Genomic DNA, 14,374 nt, shown 5'->3' on the forward strand with positions numbered 1-14,374 from the left:
AGAGGGCGGCTGTGAAACCCAGGCTCCTGTTTAGGCCTCTGCGGGCCCTGGTTTCTGCCCCGCACAGGCTCAGACACAGCCGCCCTCCATCACCTGCGTGTTTCTCGAGCTGGACAGGCAGTAAAACACCTGTGCCCTGCATGGGGCATCCCTCCGTCCCTGGAATTCCGACCGGGTTTGCCCAGCAGCCTTTTCCAAAGCTGGTAAGTGGGGAGGTGGGTCACTGGCAGAGCTCAGCTGCAGAACCTCGACCCTCCAGGTCTCCCTAACACACCCACGTGGGCAATCCACAGAAACACAGGTGCGGGAAAGAGCCCCCAAGGCCAGCACCAGATTTCAGGCACGGCTATTCCAGGACTGAAGCCACTAGCATGGCTTTTAAGTGATCTGTTAAAACCAGATCAGGGAACTGCTGAATTCCCAGCAACTCTGAGTGGCTCCCAAGCAGGACTCGTCTTCCTTACCTGTCTCCACCCTGGGGGCCTGGCACGTGGTGCTGGCACACGGTGACGTGCCTGTCTTTAAATCTAGTGTCACCCCGTCACCGAGTCTAGTAGTATAATTGTTGTTAAATCTAGTCTCACACCTGCTGTTGAATCTAGATGCCGTCTGTGTCACGGAGGGCAGTTTCCTTTTAGGATTCGCTCAATCAAACTACCATCTCCAAGGCTCTCCTTTTATGTGTAAGTTTGAAAATCTAAACGAAAGCCAAGCAGTGTCTGAAATACAAACAATACTTAATGACGGGGATACGTTCTGAGAAATGTGCTGTTCGGCGATTTTATCATTGTGGCGACATCACAGAGTATATTCACTCAAACCTAGGCGGGACAGCCTACCACCTGCCCAGGCGATATGGTCTGGCCTAGTGCTCCTAGGCTACAAATCTGTACAGCATGTTACTGCGCTGAATACTATAGACAACCCTCACACACTGGTAAATATTTGTGTACCTAACATATCTAAACATAGAAAAGAAACAAGATGTGGGACCACTTTTATATATTAAATATGTGGTCTGTCATTGACCCAAACATTACATGATGTATGACTCTGTGTGTGTGTGTGTGTGTGTGTGTGTGTATGTTATAGGTTAAATTGTGTCCCCCTACAAAAACATGTTGAAGTCCTAAGCCCTGGTACCCGTGACTTTATTTGAAAATAGGGTCTTTGCAGATACAACCAAGTTAAGATGAGGTCATACTGCAATGAGGTGGGCCCTAATCCAATGATGGGTGTCCTTACAAGAAGAGGAAAATTTGGCCACAGAGACACATAGGGAGAAAGTCATGTGATGACAGAGGCAGAGATCAGAGTGACGCAGCTGGAAGCCAAGCGACACCGAAGATTGCTAACAACCGCTGGAAGCTGAGAAGAGGCACAAAAGGATTCTACCCAGAGTTTCAGAGGGAGCAAAACCCCCATGACACCCTGATTTTGGACTTCTGGCCTCCGAACTGGGAGAAAAGAAATTCCTGTTGTTTTAAGCCACCCAGTTTGTGGCAATCTGTTACAGCAGCCCTAGCAAAGTGATACAGTACAATAACCAAAAAGCAATGACTTTTTCTTTTATCACTTGTTAACTTTTATTACATAAGTGATGTATATTTGAGTAGTATACACGTCATTATTTTATCCACTTGCTAATTCATTCATTTAGCATTTACTGAGCAACTAACGTGTGCCAGAACCTGCGCAAGGTACCAGAGCAACAAAAGTGGTTCAGCCAGAAGACCACGATAAAGAGAGTTTTGTGAGGAAGAGCCACATAAACAGAGGACTGCAGCGGAAGGCAGCAAGTTTGATAAACACACATAATTAAGATGACAGGCTTTCCAGAGTGCACACTTACCAGGTGCCTGATACCGTGCTGAGCGCCTTGTACACATCGTCTCTCTTAATCCTCGCACAATCCAACAAGGAAACGTGCTATTATTATCCTCACTTTGCAACGGGTGAACTGAGACTCTGAGACCAAGGGACAGTTGGACTCTAACCTTGATGGCACTGAAAACAAAGCCCACGCCGGCCACTAAAGAAGCACAGAAGACGGAGACTTGCTCCAACTGGGGGTGCACAGAGAAGTCTGTGAGCTTTGATGCAAAGGAGTGAGGAAGAGTCATTTAAATACAAAAGCATCTTAGTAGTTGAGTTTTCAGAAGAGCCTAAATATATGAAAATAGGCAACTGGATAAAAAAAACTTTTGTCATCCATCTCCGGTCATTAAAAAGCAGGACAAAGTGTTCCTGACAGCTCCTAAGTAAAAAGAGCCATTATGCCCAGATCTGGCCCCCCCCCCGACCTCCATGCGCCTGTGCCACAAGGAAATAGCAAAGGTTTTCATTTTCTTCTTAGCACTCATCTGAAATTTTCAAATCAGTAATGGAGAAATTATTATCCGTATATTACTCTGACGAATGTCCCATGGTGCCTACCATGTTTGGGACCCTGTTCTCAGCACTGCATATGTGTTAATGCAGCTAATCCCACCACAACCCCATGGGGCGGACTCTGCTGTTACGCCCATTTTACAGAACAGGAAGCTGAGAGCCACAGAGATTAGGCAAACCACCCACAGTCACAAAGACAGTCTTGCCTGTAGCTCCTGCCTTAATCACCTCGCTATTATTATAATCTGGAAGGGGCAGAAAAAAAGCACTTTTTGGAGGAACAGTGATTAAAGTACCGCAGTCCCAACCTGACCCCATGAGCACATGTGCTATTTTCCTCCAGCGCCTTCTGCAACATTTTGCATGCATTTTCCACTTTCTTTTCCTCTGCCCACTTTCAATATTCTGGAATGAGCTAAAAATATATAACATATAAAAATAATGAGATTCTCATGCTTGTCTACTCGAGCAGGAAAACTTCCCTATTAGGACAAACCAAGGGATGTGCAGTTTCAGCCAAGAGTGAAGAGATGATAGCAAGCAAAGGACAGGAAAGGCGGCGGGAAAGAGGAACGCGGCCGCCGAGTTCGGGGATTACCCTAATTTGTGCCACTGGAAAGCTCTGGACAAGTGTCAGTGAGGAGGAGGAGGAGGAGGAGGAGGAGGAGGAGAGGAGGATAAGAACACTGAAAGGAGGCAGGGGCAGACCGCGCGCTGGGTGACTGAGAAACTCGCGCAGTTCAGGACAGCACGCGCCAAGGATGCCCAGGTGGCTTCACATCCACAAAGACCCTGCCCAAATCTGTCTCTCAGGTTAGAGGCTGAGCCGTTTAAGATCGCCAGCTCTGTGGGTCAAAAATGGTCAGATACTGGCAATTTCATACAGCTCCATTTATACATACAGTCACAGAGTTACACTGGCAGAATTCAAAGAAGGCGTTCATCGTAAATTGTAAAACATAGTGTAATTTTTGTCACCTTCTTTTGACATACCCCTCTTCCTCCCTTCCTTCTTTTCTTCCTGTCACCTCCATTCCCCACACCCTCTCCCTCCTTCTTCTTCAGCCCCCCTCCCCCTTCCTCTTCCTCCTCTTCTTTTTTAACTGTATTAGGAGTCTAACTTTCAGTCTTACTCATCAGTTGAGAGCATTTCACAAGCAAGAGTCAAACACTGCGTGTGTGTGCATGCACACGCGTGTGTGTGAGCGTGGAATGAGAGACACGGAACCTCCGCTTCTGGTGGCCGAGCCCACATGACACAAGAGGACAAGAGGCTGCCCTCTCTGTTAGCTCCCGCGTGCTGCTCCAGGCTGCTGGAAGGTCATGTGGCCAGCCCCCACACTCTGCCCAGCAAGAGAGGAAGGGGATAGCACTGGTGGGCAGGGCACACTGGCCATCTGGGCCCTAAACTTTGGACTCAAGCCTGATGCATGGTGTTTGCTGGGATTTTTTAGTACTGAAGCTCTTGAAAATAAACACAACCTCTGGCCAGGCAAGGTGGCTCACATCTGTAATCCTAGCACTTTGGGAGGCTGAGGTGGGAGGATCGTTTGAGGCTGGGAGTTTGAGACCAGCCTGGGCAACATAGCGAGACCTTGGCTCTACTGAAAAAAAAAAAAAATTAAAAACTTAGCCAGCCATGGTGTGTACCTGTAGTCCCAGCTACTCAGGAAGCTGAGGTGGGAGAATTACTTGAGCCCAAGAGTTCAAGGTTACAGTGAGCTATGGCCACTGCATCTTGGCCTGGGCGACAGGGCGAGGCCCTATCTCTAATAAAATAAAAGAAATTTGCAAATAGAAAAGAAATAAACAAAATTTCTTAGGTTGTAATATCCTTTGCAAGCCTGATCACCTACCTGGAACTCAGACGTTCAAAGGCAAAGGAAATGAATAGCCCAGAAGGCAGGGCGTGTGTGTGCCTTTTGGCCGGGAACCTGGGCAAACCAGCCGGGTTCAAATCCAGGCTCTGCTGCTTCCTGGCTGCGAGAGCTTGGGCAGGTTTCTCAGCCACGGCTTCCGTGGTCTCCCTTGTATAAGGAGGATGACAACAGCAGCACCTGTCTCGTGGGGTTGTTGTAAAGTTTAAAGGTGTTCAGCACAGGGCCTTAGAAGCCTAACAGAAAAGGCCAAAACATACTTGTTGACTACTAAAGGCTATGAAACTGCCTCCTCCAGAGATTTTTAAAATCTGCCCAAGGGAGATGAGGTACAGTCTAAACAGCAATGGCTTTCCCAGTCCAGCGAGCAGTCACTTCTGACCCAGCAGATCCCAGATCATGCTGAAGAGACACGACCCTTAGCCCCGCCACCCAGGCCAGTGAAGAAATGAATCCAAGTTCCAGACACAGAGGCAGGACTTCTTTTCTTTGACACCTTGATTTAAAACAATAAAAATGCTTTTTTAGTCTCAAAAAGGAGCTTTCAGGCACTCTGCCAGCAGGCAATAGGGACTGTTTTCCTTCAGGGGGTCCCAATTCCCCTCGTGGAGCTTAGGACCTGGGGAAACATGCAAAACAATAAGCCATCTGTGAGGCTTTCAGACAGTGCAATTTGCAAGAAGAGCTTTTATATGTTAGTAGGACTCTGCAGTAAGTCAGGATTAATTAATTGCTACATTAAAGGAGAGCACCTTTAGCATTTCAATGACATAATCATGTGCAATTACGATCATATAAAGGAACACTTTATAATTAATGATGTCTCTGTTTCCTGAAATGTGTAATCCTTATGTCTTGAATTCCAAAGAGGTTGGCAGAGGGAAGGCCTTAAATATAGATCAGGAATTAATATTTAAATCAGTTTTTAATTCACCTTTTAATATGAACAATAAAACCAGAACAAAAGCTTAACCATTATCATGACTTGTCTAAGTCTTTATGTCTGGGAGACAAAATATTCAGCAACAACAGATTCCAACAGAAATTGGCAACAATTATAGGCCTGAAATGGTTATCCTAAATAACAATAATTTTGCCCTAGCAAGCATATTAACTACTTTTCCAGAAACGCATTAAACCTCACTCCGACTGTCCTAGCTATGGCAACCACACTGTATTCCCACTTAACAAAGCACTCTGTCTCATCTCAGTGACTTAAAAATGAAAATGTTTTTTTTTCCAATTAGGGAAGTTTCCCATGAAGTTGCAAACACCATGTACCAAACAATGTTCTGAGTACTTGACATGTAATGGCTCAGTCTTCACAATAATCCTGAAATGGGCACTGTCACAATTCCTATTTCATAAATAAGGACACCGAGGCACCAAATTGTAAAAAAAAAATAATTTATCTAAGCTACCTGTCCCCAGAAAAGGCCCATTTGATTGAACTACAAACCAGACAGGACAAATAGACTTTCTAGATTTTAACGTTCATTTTGTCACTCAAGCAACTCAACATTAGGGAAGCCCCAGAACTTCCCCATATCTAATTTCTCTTGGTAGCAAAGTTTTTCAGCAAACTACAGTTGAAAATGCAGAGGAAACAAAATCTAACCCACAGTAACATCCAAAGGGCTTCCAGGGGGGGAAAAGAAATCCCTGTACAAGAGTTTTTCTCAAAAAAAAAGAGGCATAGATGGCCTCCATTTCGTTTTCTAGTTTGATTCACAGCACGCTGCTATCTTCTTTCACGATGAGATATGAAGGGGGATTCCATCCCCGCCAGGCAGTCTCACGCAAGGTCAAGGGCTTACCTTATCGTAATAGTATCGCAGGGCTCTGCTCAGCTTGTCGTAGTTCATATTTGTCTTGTTTTTTCGGAGTCCCCACAGCTTGGCCACTTCTTCTGCTTTGAGGAGTTTGAATTCACCATCGTTCGAGGTCCAGCAGATCAAATGCTCATGTTTCTGATCAAGCAGCAACTGCAACAGGAACTGCCACAGCGTGATTGCACTCTCCATACCTGGGGGGGAAGAGGCCAGGTCAGAGCTGTCCGTCAAGACGCCAGCCGCACTTGCGGGGGAGGGAGGGGGTTTCAGAGTGGGCGACTCAGCTGCCCCCAGCCCTCCCCCAGTGAAGCTCATAAAAAGTAGCTTTTACTTCCACCTCAACAGGCCACTCTGAGCTGGGAGCTTTCTGGCTGCGTTTCTGTGAGCAGCCACGACTCAGAAATACAAGGGAGCCCTGAGATCCTCCCATTCACCGTGCACATCCCCGCGAGCCACGGCGATGCATCGGGAATAACGTAAAACAATGACTAACGAAATGACCACTTGGAGAGTGAGTCCCCGTTCAAACGATACCCACTTACCACGAGCGTGTGTTCCCACCCATCCTGTCTGCTTCTTCGTCGGTCGGCCTCTCGCTGAAACGCTGGACCCCACGCCAAGTGCCCTTATGTAGGCACCCGGGGTGACGAGGTGGTGGTACGTCTCTAAGTGCAAATGCTCTTCCTACTACACGGTGAGTGTCACCAGGAAGGGACCTGGTGGGATTACTCTTTGTGTCGCCAGCACTCTGATAACCCAGCACGATGCTCAAATACAGCAGGGCCGGCCAGTACATGCTTGCGGAACTGAAGAATCGGTCATTGCCGACTGCAGAGACCTCCTCTCCCTTTCCTAGGCACTCGTCATGCTGCCAGTCAAACCTCAGTGTCACAGGTGCACAGACGGGAAACGCAGTTCTTCCCTCTATGCGAGGAAAGCCTATAAAATATTATTATCCTTTTCCTTTGACTCTGGTGTGAACTTGATAAGTGCTGTTTCTTCTGCCTAAAATATTGTTCCTGGTTTTGGAGCCTGGTGAACTCCTACTCATCCATCATGACCCAGCTCAAACGGGGTCTTCTCAAGGGCATTTCCCCCCACTCCTGGGCAGTCTCTCGACTTCAGTCATTTGAGGATTTTCATGGCAATGGGTACTGATTCTAAGTAATAATAATAATCCATCTGTTTTCTCAATGTTCATTAAATTAGAAAAAAAAAAGAGGTGGTTAGGCTGGCCACAAAAGCGTCGCTGCAGATCCACTGTGGAAAGGGGACATCTCAAGTGCCCTCAGTTTTGATCTGGGCAGGATGGGACCGAGGAAGCCAGGAAAGGCAGGAGGGTGGAAAACTGGTTTCTGGCGTGCAGAGAAGCTCCAGAGCCAAGCTGTGAGATGGGAACAAGCCCAGAGACAATTAGGGCTCATCCCCCACCATGGCAGGAGACACTGAAGTCCTAGGGGGAGCCTGGGGTGACAGCCACCAGGGGACAGTGAGAAAGATGCGCAACTCTGAGCAACCTGGAAGCCCGAATAACTGTCAACTCTGTAACTCCATGCGTTCCTCTGAAACGGCGGAGTGGGGGTTGGGGGGGAAGCTTTCAGACTCTGACGATTCTGTTTCTCCCTTTCCACACAAAAATGGATGTGAAAATATCTAGCCATCCAGTGAGTATTCATTTCCTTATTTCCTTTCACGCGTTTAACCAGAAGAATGCGTCTTCTTGTTTCTCCGAGCAATGTGGGTGCAACATGGGTTGGTTTCTCCGTTAAAGGGAAGCAGACAAGGAATGCTCTCTAAGCACCCACGGGGCATTTTATTTACGGGTCTTTAAAGGGGATCTTCTTTACAGAGATCAATATCCAGCACAATGATCACTCGAGACAGTAAATCATTTCATTGTTGGATCAAAACCACCTTTCCAGCTCCCTCGTCTTGCAAGTGCGACTGCTGGGATTGACGGGGGCGGCGGGCTCCAACTCCTAATGCAAACCACCCTCTGACGACTGGAGGATGAGCTACACACTTTCTGCTCTTCACTGGCACCGAGAATTGCTAACAGTTGTCTCCAATTCTTGAGGTTTTCTTGGCTAAACACCTCAGGCAGTAAGCTTTAAAATATCTTTGAAACTGAGGAACCTGCTCCAAAGGGCAGAAGGCTGCCTGTGGGTTTGGAGGTCTGGGGGGCAGGGACTGCTGGGCTTCTGGCTCGCACGCCAGGTAAGAACGTGGCCAGCCCCTGCCACCCCCCACCTTTAACTGACATCATGTTCCAAATGGGGCGGCAGGGCAACAGAAACATCTATCCACGTATATTACACTTAGTGTTTCCACCGATCAGGCCTCCTCGGAGCTTCTTGTGCTTTGTGGAATCACATGTCATGGTGTCCCAACCCCCTGTGGCAGAGAGTGTGTTCTCTGGGCATGAGTTATGAGGACCTGTATGGCAAAGTAGTTAGATGTTCACGACTCTACTCCTTAAGTGACTCTGCAGCACTGCACTAGAGCGGGTGGAGAACTTTTCTCCCACCCCACTGATAGCTGGTTGTGGCCATGTGATTTCATTTGGCCAATGGACAGGTGGGTAGAAGGGACAATGTGCCAATTCTGAGTCGGGGTCTTAGAAGGCACTGGAAGTTTGCACCTACTTTTCCTCCTGTGCTTCTGCTGTTCCTGCTGTGAAGCTACTTACTCTAGAATGAGACACATAGAGATGCCCTGAACTCAACCCAAAACCGGAAGCCAAGCCCCACCCACCAAGAGACTAAAGCAGCATCCCTGACACTGACTTGTGAGAAAAATAAATGCCACTGCCAGCCAATGACTCTTTGGGCAGTTTGTTACGCAGCACATGGCAGCAAAAGTTGACTATTACAACACACACACACCTTTGTTTAAAAAAAAAAAAGATTCTCCTTTTGCTGGAGTGCCAATATCTTTACACTCTGGAGCTTACATCCGCAACCATGAGGTGTGTCTAGACACGAAAAAGCATGCCACTAGACGTGGGCAGACTGGCTCATCACGCCTTTACTCAGAGGCCACAGCGGACTAAGTGACAGCCACAGGTGCTGCGGCCATGGCCTAAGGAAAAGGTAGAAGAAAGATAGGGAGCAAGAAAAAGGAAATGGGGGAAAGTAGAAAGGGAACAGGCCGAGGAGCAAGCGGTGGGGATGGGGACCCGCTGCTACAGGGGTTTCCTAGAATTCTGGAATAGAGGAACTTGGCCGAGGGAAGACAAGGAGCTGTACACCAGGAGTCACAGAGCTGCCCCTACAACTCGACCAAGCTGCAGAGGTTGGGCGGTGGCCAGGGGCATGGGGGGATCATCGGAGGATTACTCGCAAGGGTTGCTTGCGAGCAACACGGCTCCAGTGGAGGTGACTAAGGGCTCAAGCCTTCTGTCTAAAGCACACCCAGCCTCACGCCCCTCTTCTGGAACGAGCTCTTTTGAGCCACTCCTTTACCCTGGTGGATCCGCCCATTTCAATGACTGTGTAGTCACGTAAAGTTTTACCGTTGGAAATCCCGGCCACACATGACTCAGAGATGAGACTCAAGAATATTTCCCTGTGAGCTTATACTCACGTCTACAAAGAAGGGTCCCTCCTTCCTACACTCGGCGGAAATCATTCTGGGATACTGTGGAGGCCCCAGGCAGCTCTGGACCCACCACTTCTCTGGCCAGAGCATCTGTGTGACTAAAATGGGTGGGTATGTAGAGGGGTCAGCAGGGGGACAGATGGGCAGTGGCTGCCAGCTGACACCGCTGCTGTGGCGCTCTCTATTCGAGGGCACTCGCTGTGTTGCTTTTAGTTCCACTCTTAATGTATTTTAATAATGATGGAATCCAGTGTCATAATTTCCCAACTATTTTCACATACAATCATGCTGTATGTTCTATCACACCTCTGCCAGCTACAAATTTTGCCCTCCAGAGTGTTGGAAAAGAAAAAGTTCTACCATTGTTCTGGGAAGCATGTCCTTCCGATACCCACAAACACCGTACGTATTCATAAATTCATCTGTGAGCACCTCTCTCACCAGAAAAAAAATGTAAGTGATTTTTTTCCTAAGTTAATTCCTTGATGCCTAGAATCCATAATTAAGTCCGATATCTTAACAGGCAGTACAATAAGGTCCAATTTATCTGAATGCCACTATAAGGAATATCATTCATTCAAACAGCATAGTGTGGCTGTTATTAAATGGAAAGTTCAAGAAAACGTTGAGACTTCAGATTTATTATCATGCACATGTGGGCCTGCTTTAAGTTAAAATGTTTTATCTGCCTAACTTCATTTAAACTGATTTCCCACAACTCTCAGCTTAAAAAATATGGAGAACACATGGAAGAAACGCTAGAAATCGTTTTAAAATATTCCCTAAGTTTTTTCTAATTAAAAAATGCTTCTCTTTCCCCTTCCCCACCCAGGTCTTATTTCAAATATATGAGATTTTATCGGGTATTTTAATGCCATTCTTTATGTAAAATCAAACTCTCCACTTTGGAGGACGATTAGGCCACTTCTAAAGGCATCACTGCTCTTACAGGAAGAAGAGTCCCCGTTGCATTTGGCACTTTCTGGTGTCCGCTGCCCTCACCTCAGTCTTGCAGCCTGCAGGGCCTGCCAGCGTCTGGATGGTCTCTCACCATTTCTACTGGCGCTGGCCAGCACCATGGTCAGGCAGCCGGCTGGGACCCACCCCACCCTCTCCAGAGAGCAAAACTGCCTGCTACTTGTCCCCACCGCTCCTTTCCTTTTGTAATTTATAGCCTTGATCTCACCACGGTATGGTATAGCTGGGCCCTGTGGCTCATGCCTGTGACCCCAGCACTCTGGGAGACCAAGGTGGGAGGATTGCTTGAGGCCAGGAGTTTGAGACCAGCCTGGGCAACATAACCAGACCCCATTTCTACAAAAAAAAAAAAATTTAATTTAATTTAAAAAAAATAGCTTGTCAAATTTGAACAATATACATACCTCCTTTAAATGAGCAAGAAAAAAAATAATACGTTCTCAGTATTGACAAATGATTTTTTTATTGTAATTTTTCTTATATCCATTCTTAACTGTTAATGTAAGCAACAAAACTGGATATAAGCTCAAGATTTATAATTCTTATATAATGATACTATGAAATTTATAGACAAAGTACATTCCCCCTCCATGCCATTCAGAGTAACAATCAATTTTACATATGACAGATGATGTTTGGTTGAAATGCATCCACCCCTCACAAAAAAATTATGGCAATGACTGCTCCAATGTAGGTCTTTCTACGTAAGATGTATTTATATACTATACCCTAGAAAGACTCAATTCTCTCCCCACTTCAATTTTTTTTGAGCACCCATTTTATGCCAAGACCCTGTCTGGGTATTTGGGACACATTATTAAACAAAATAGATAAAGACTTTTATCCTCACAGAGCTTGCACTTCAGCAGGAGAAAGGCCACAAACAACAAACGTGTGATGAATTAAATGACATAGTATGTTAGAACTGCAGTCCCCAACCCCCGGGGCCCCAGACCAGTAGCAGTCTGTGGCCTGTTAGGAATGGGACCGCACAGCAGGAGGTGAGCAGTGAGTGAGTGAGCAAAGCTTCATCTGTGTTTACAGCCGCTCCCCATCCCTCACATCACCGCCTGAGCTCCGCCTCCTGTCAGATCAGCAGAGGCATCAGATTCTCACAGGAGCATGAACTCTACCGTAAACTGCGCATGCGATGGATCTAGGTTGCGTGTTCCTTATGAGAATCTAATGCCTGATGATCTGAGGTGGAGCTTAGGCAGTGATGCTAGCACTGGGGAGTGGCTGCAAATACAGATTATCATTAGCAGAGAAGTCTGACTGCACAATAAATGTAATGTGCTTGAATGATCCCAAAAACACATACCAGCCCCCACCCTGGTCTGTGGAAAAATTGTCTTCCATGAAACCGGTCCCTGGTGCCAAAAAGGTTGGGGACCACTGTGTTAGCAGGTAAGTGCTATGGAAAAAGGAAACTAGAGCTAGCTAAGGAGGTGGGAAGACCAGGGTGTGCGCACAGGGGGCGGCACAGTAGTAAGATGGCCAACAAAGGCCTCTTTGAGAAGGGAGGGTGGAGAAATTCCTTTTCGAAAAAAATAATTTTCAATAAAGGGTAAAATTATGGCTGTCATACAGATATCAAAATGAACACACATTAAAGATTTTATTTTACTCAGTATTCAACAAGAGAGCCAGACAGACATTATAATGAGTTCAAAAAAGAATATGAATGATAGAGGCATTTATAGATCAGGTATATTGAGATAAATGTGCAAATGGAGACAAAACTGGGGGTGGGAGAGGACTCAATGGAACTCTGTAAGACGGAACAGAATTGGCCTGTCTATAGATAAGAATTATTTTGTGATCAGTTACCTATAATTAACAAGGTTGTAAAATAGCTTCCAAAAAATCAGAATCACATCCTCCAGAGGGGTCTTCTGCAGACTCTAGACAGCACAGTGTTTCACTGGAGTGTAACTATTTTCTTGAACTCAAAGCAGGCAAGGGAGTGGACCACCTTTGTCTACCTGGAAAACCACAGAGTGGGTAAGAGCAGATTCTGGAGCCACACTGTGTGAGCTGAAATGCAAGCGCTCGCCCTGTCTGGCCGTGGAACTTTGGGGAAGTTACCTAACCTTTCCATGCCTCAGTATCCTCCTCCATGAGGATAAAAGTGTTTCCCTCACAGGGTTGTTGTAAGGATTACAGGAGATACCAATAATGCACTTCTACTGTACCTGGTGCATAGTAAGTGCTGTTTAAATGTTAACCACTGTCACGTTTTAAGCAACAGGGAAACCTCCTCACAGAGCACTGTGATGTCCTACGGCCTTCACAGCCTGAAAGGCATCCTGTAGATACTGCATCCACCTTGGTTCTTTGTTCACTAGACAATGAGCCCAATACAAGCACTGAAATCCAGGGAGACTCTTCAGCCACGTGGTGACTGTTGTTTATAAGGTGACTCAGAAGATGTTTATTACACCATCATCAAAAATGAAAGCACTAAAATTTCTTTAATAGATGCCTGAGCACATATTCTCCGACTCCAGCTTAAGAAACAGTGGTTCAAATGCTGAGCGTGAAGCCTCCCAGCCGCTGTGACCCCAGCAAAGAGGGCCCTTGGGTGCTCACACTTTGGGGCGGGTTCTGCTCCGGTCTACCCGGGTTCTCTGGAGGGGCGGGTAGATGGGAGCAGTTGAGTCAGAAAGAGAGAAAAGAGAAATGTTCCATCCTGACAAGCCGAGGGACCACGAAGACAGTACTGCTTGCGACCACTGAAGATGAGCCCACGTGGGTTCCTTCAGGGTCCGGCTGGAGGTGGCCCAGGAGGAATGCACTTGCCCACCGCCACGGAGGGGAGAGGCATTTCTGCAGACTCGGGATGATCGTTTTCTGCCCTCCTTCTGTGTTTTCAACTCTCTTTGTTTTTAAAGAATGCAAACAATATGAAAATATTTTTGTATGTCTCTTTAATCTTTTCGATGTTTTGTTTTATCCTTGATTCACCAGGAGGCTCAAAGAGAAAGGTGCTATAGACAGAATACATTGATCACTCTCCTAGTCCCCTGCGTCCTCCTCCGCCCACTTGAGAGCTGCCAGGTCACATGACCCGATCTCAGCTTCTGGGGTCCCCTCTCCGCCTCCGCCCCCCAAGCTGCTTTTCTCCTCTTGGAGGCCGGTCTGCTGTCAGCCACAAGGTGGCGCCAGACGTCGACTTACTGTGAGTCGGTCTCACGCAAAGTCCGAGGTTTTTGCTTTCATTCTTGGAAGTCGAAAGGCCCACTTACTTGTTTTTTCTGTTGATGGCAACCTAGCACTTCTCTCTGCACGTTCCCGGTTTCATTTTTGCTGAGGTGGGAGTTGAGGAGGCAGAATTATTAAATCTTTGATTTTCTAAAGCTTGTATGTTGTGGGAACTAAAGAAATTAGCTGACTTAAAAAATTAGAAAGGAGAGAGCCTAAGGAAAGGAAAAAAGCTCCTGTGTACGGAATAAACAAAGTAGGTGCTAATCAAGTACATGTCTTTTTGTTTACTTGAACGGTTAGAAAAATGAGGATGAGTTTGAACACTTCTTACAGAAAATTCTTGTAAGTTCAACTCCTCTGTGCAGTGTTTCTGTGCCATTATATTATTTTTGTCTAAGAGAAAGGGCAGAAACCATTTCATTACAGCAAACAAACCCTGTCCTTAAGTCAAGGAATTGGAAATCAACATTTTGTTTTTTTTTTTTTTTT

At 46.5% G+C, this 14,374-nt stretch overlaps 1 protein-coding gene across 1 annotated transcript in view; it reads right to left on the reverse strand.

Annotated features, from left to right (window-relative positions):
- Positions 1 to 14,374, reverse strand: part of ELK3 (ELK3, ETS-domain protein (SRF accessory protein 2)) — a 67,983-nt gene that overhangs the window by 34,525 nt on the left and 19,084 nt on the right. Inside the window, exon 2 of the mRNA XM_012664052.1 lies at positions 6,086 to 6,294. Within this exon, the coding sequence (XP_012519506.1) occupies positions 6,086 to 6,292 (207 nt within the window). The 5' untranslated portion in view covers positions 6,293 to 6,294. The remainder of the gene's footprint in view (positions 1 to 6,085; positions 6,295 to 14,374) is intronic.

This window comes from Propithecus coquereli, unplaced genomic scaffold (genome assembly GCF_000956105.1).
Source record: "Propithecus coquereli isolate 6110/MARCELLA unplaced genomic scaffold, Pcoq_1.0 Scaffold85, whole genome shotgun sequence".
Taxonomy (NCBI): domain Eukaryota; kingdom Metazoa; phylum Chordata; class Mammalia; order Primates; family Indriidae; genus Propithecus; species Propithecus coquereli.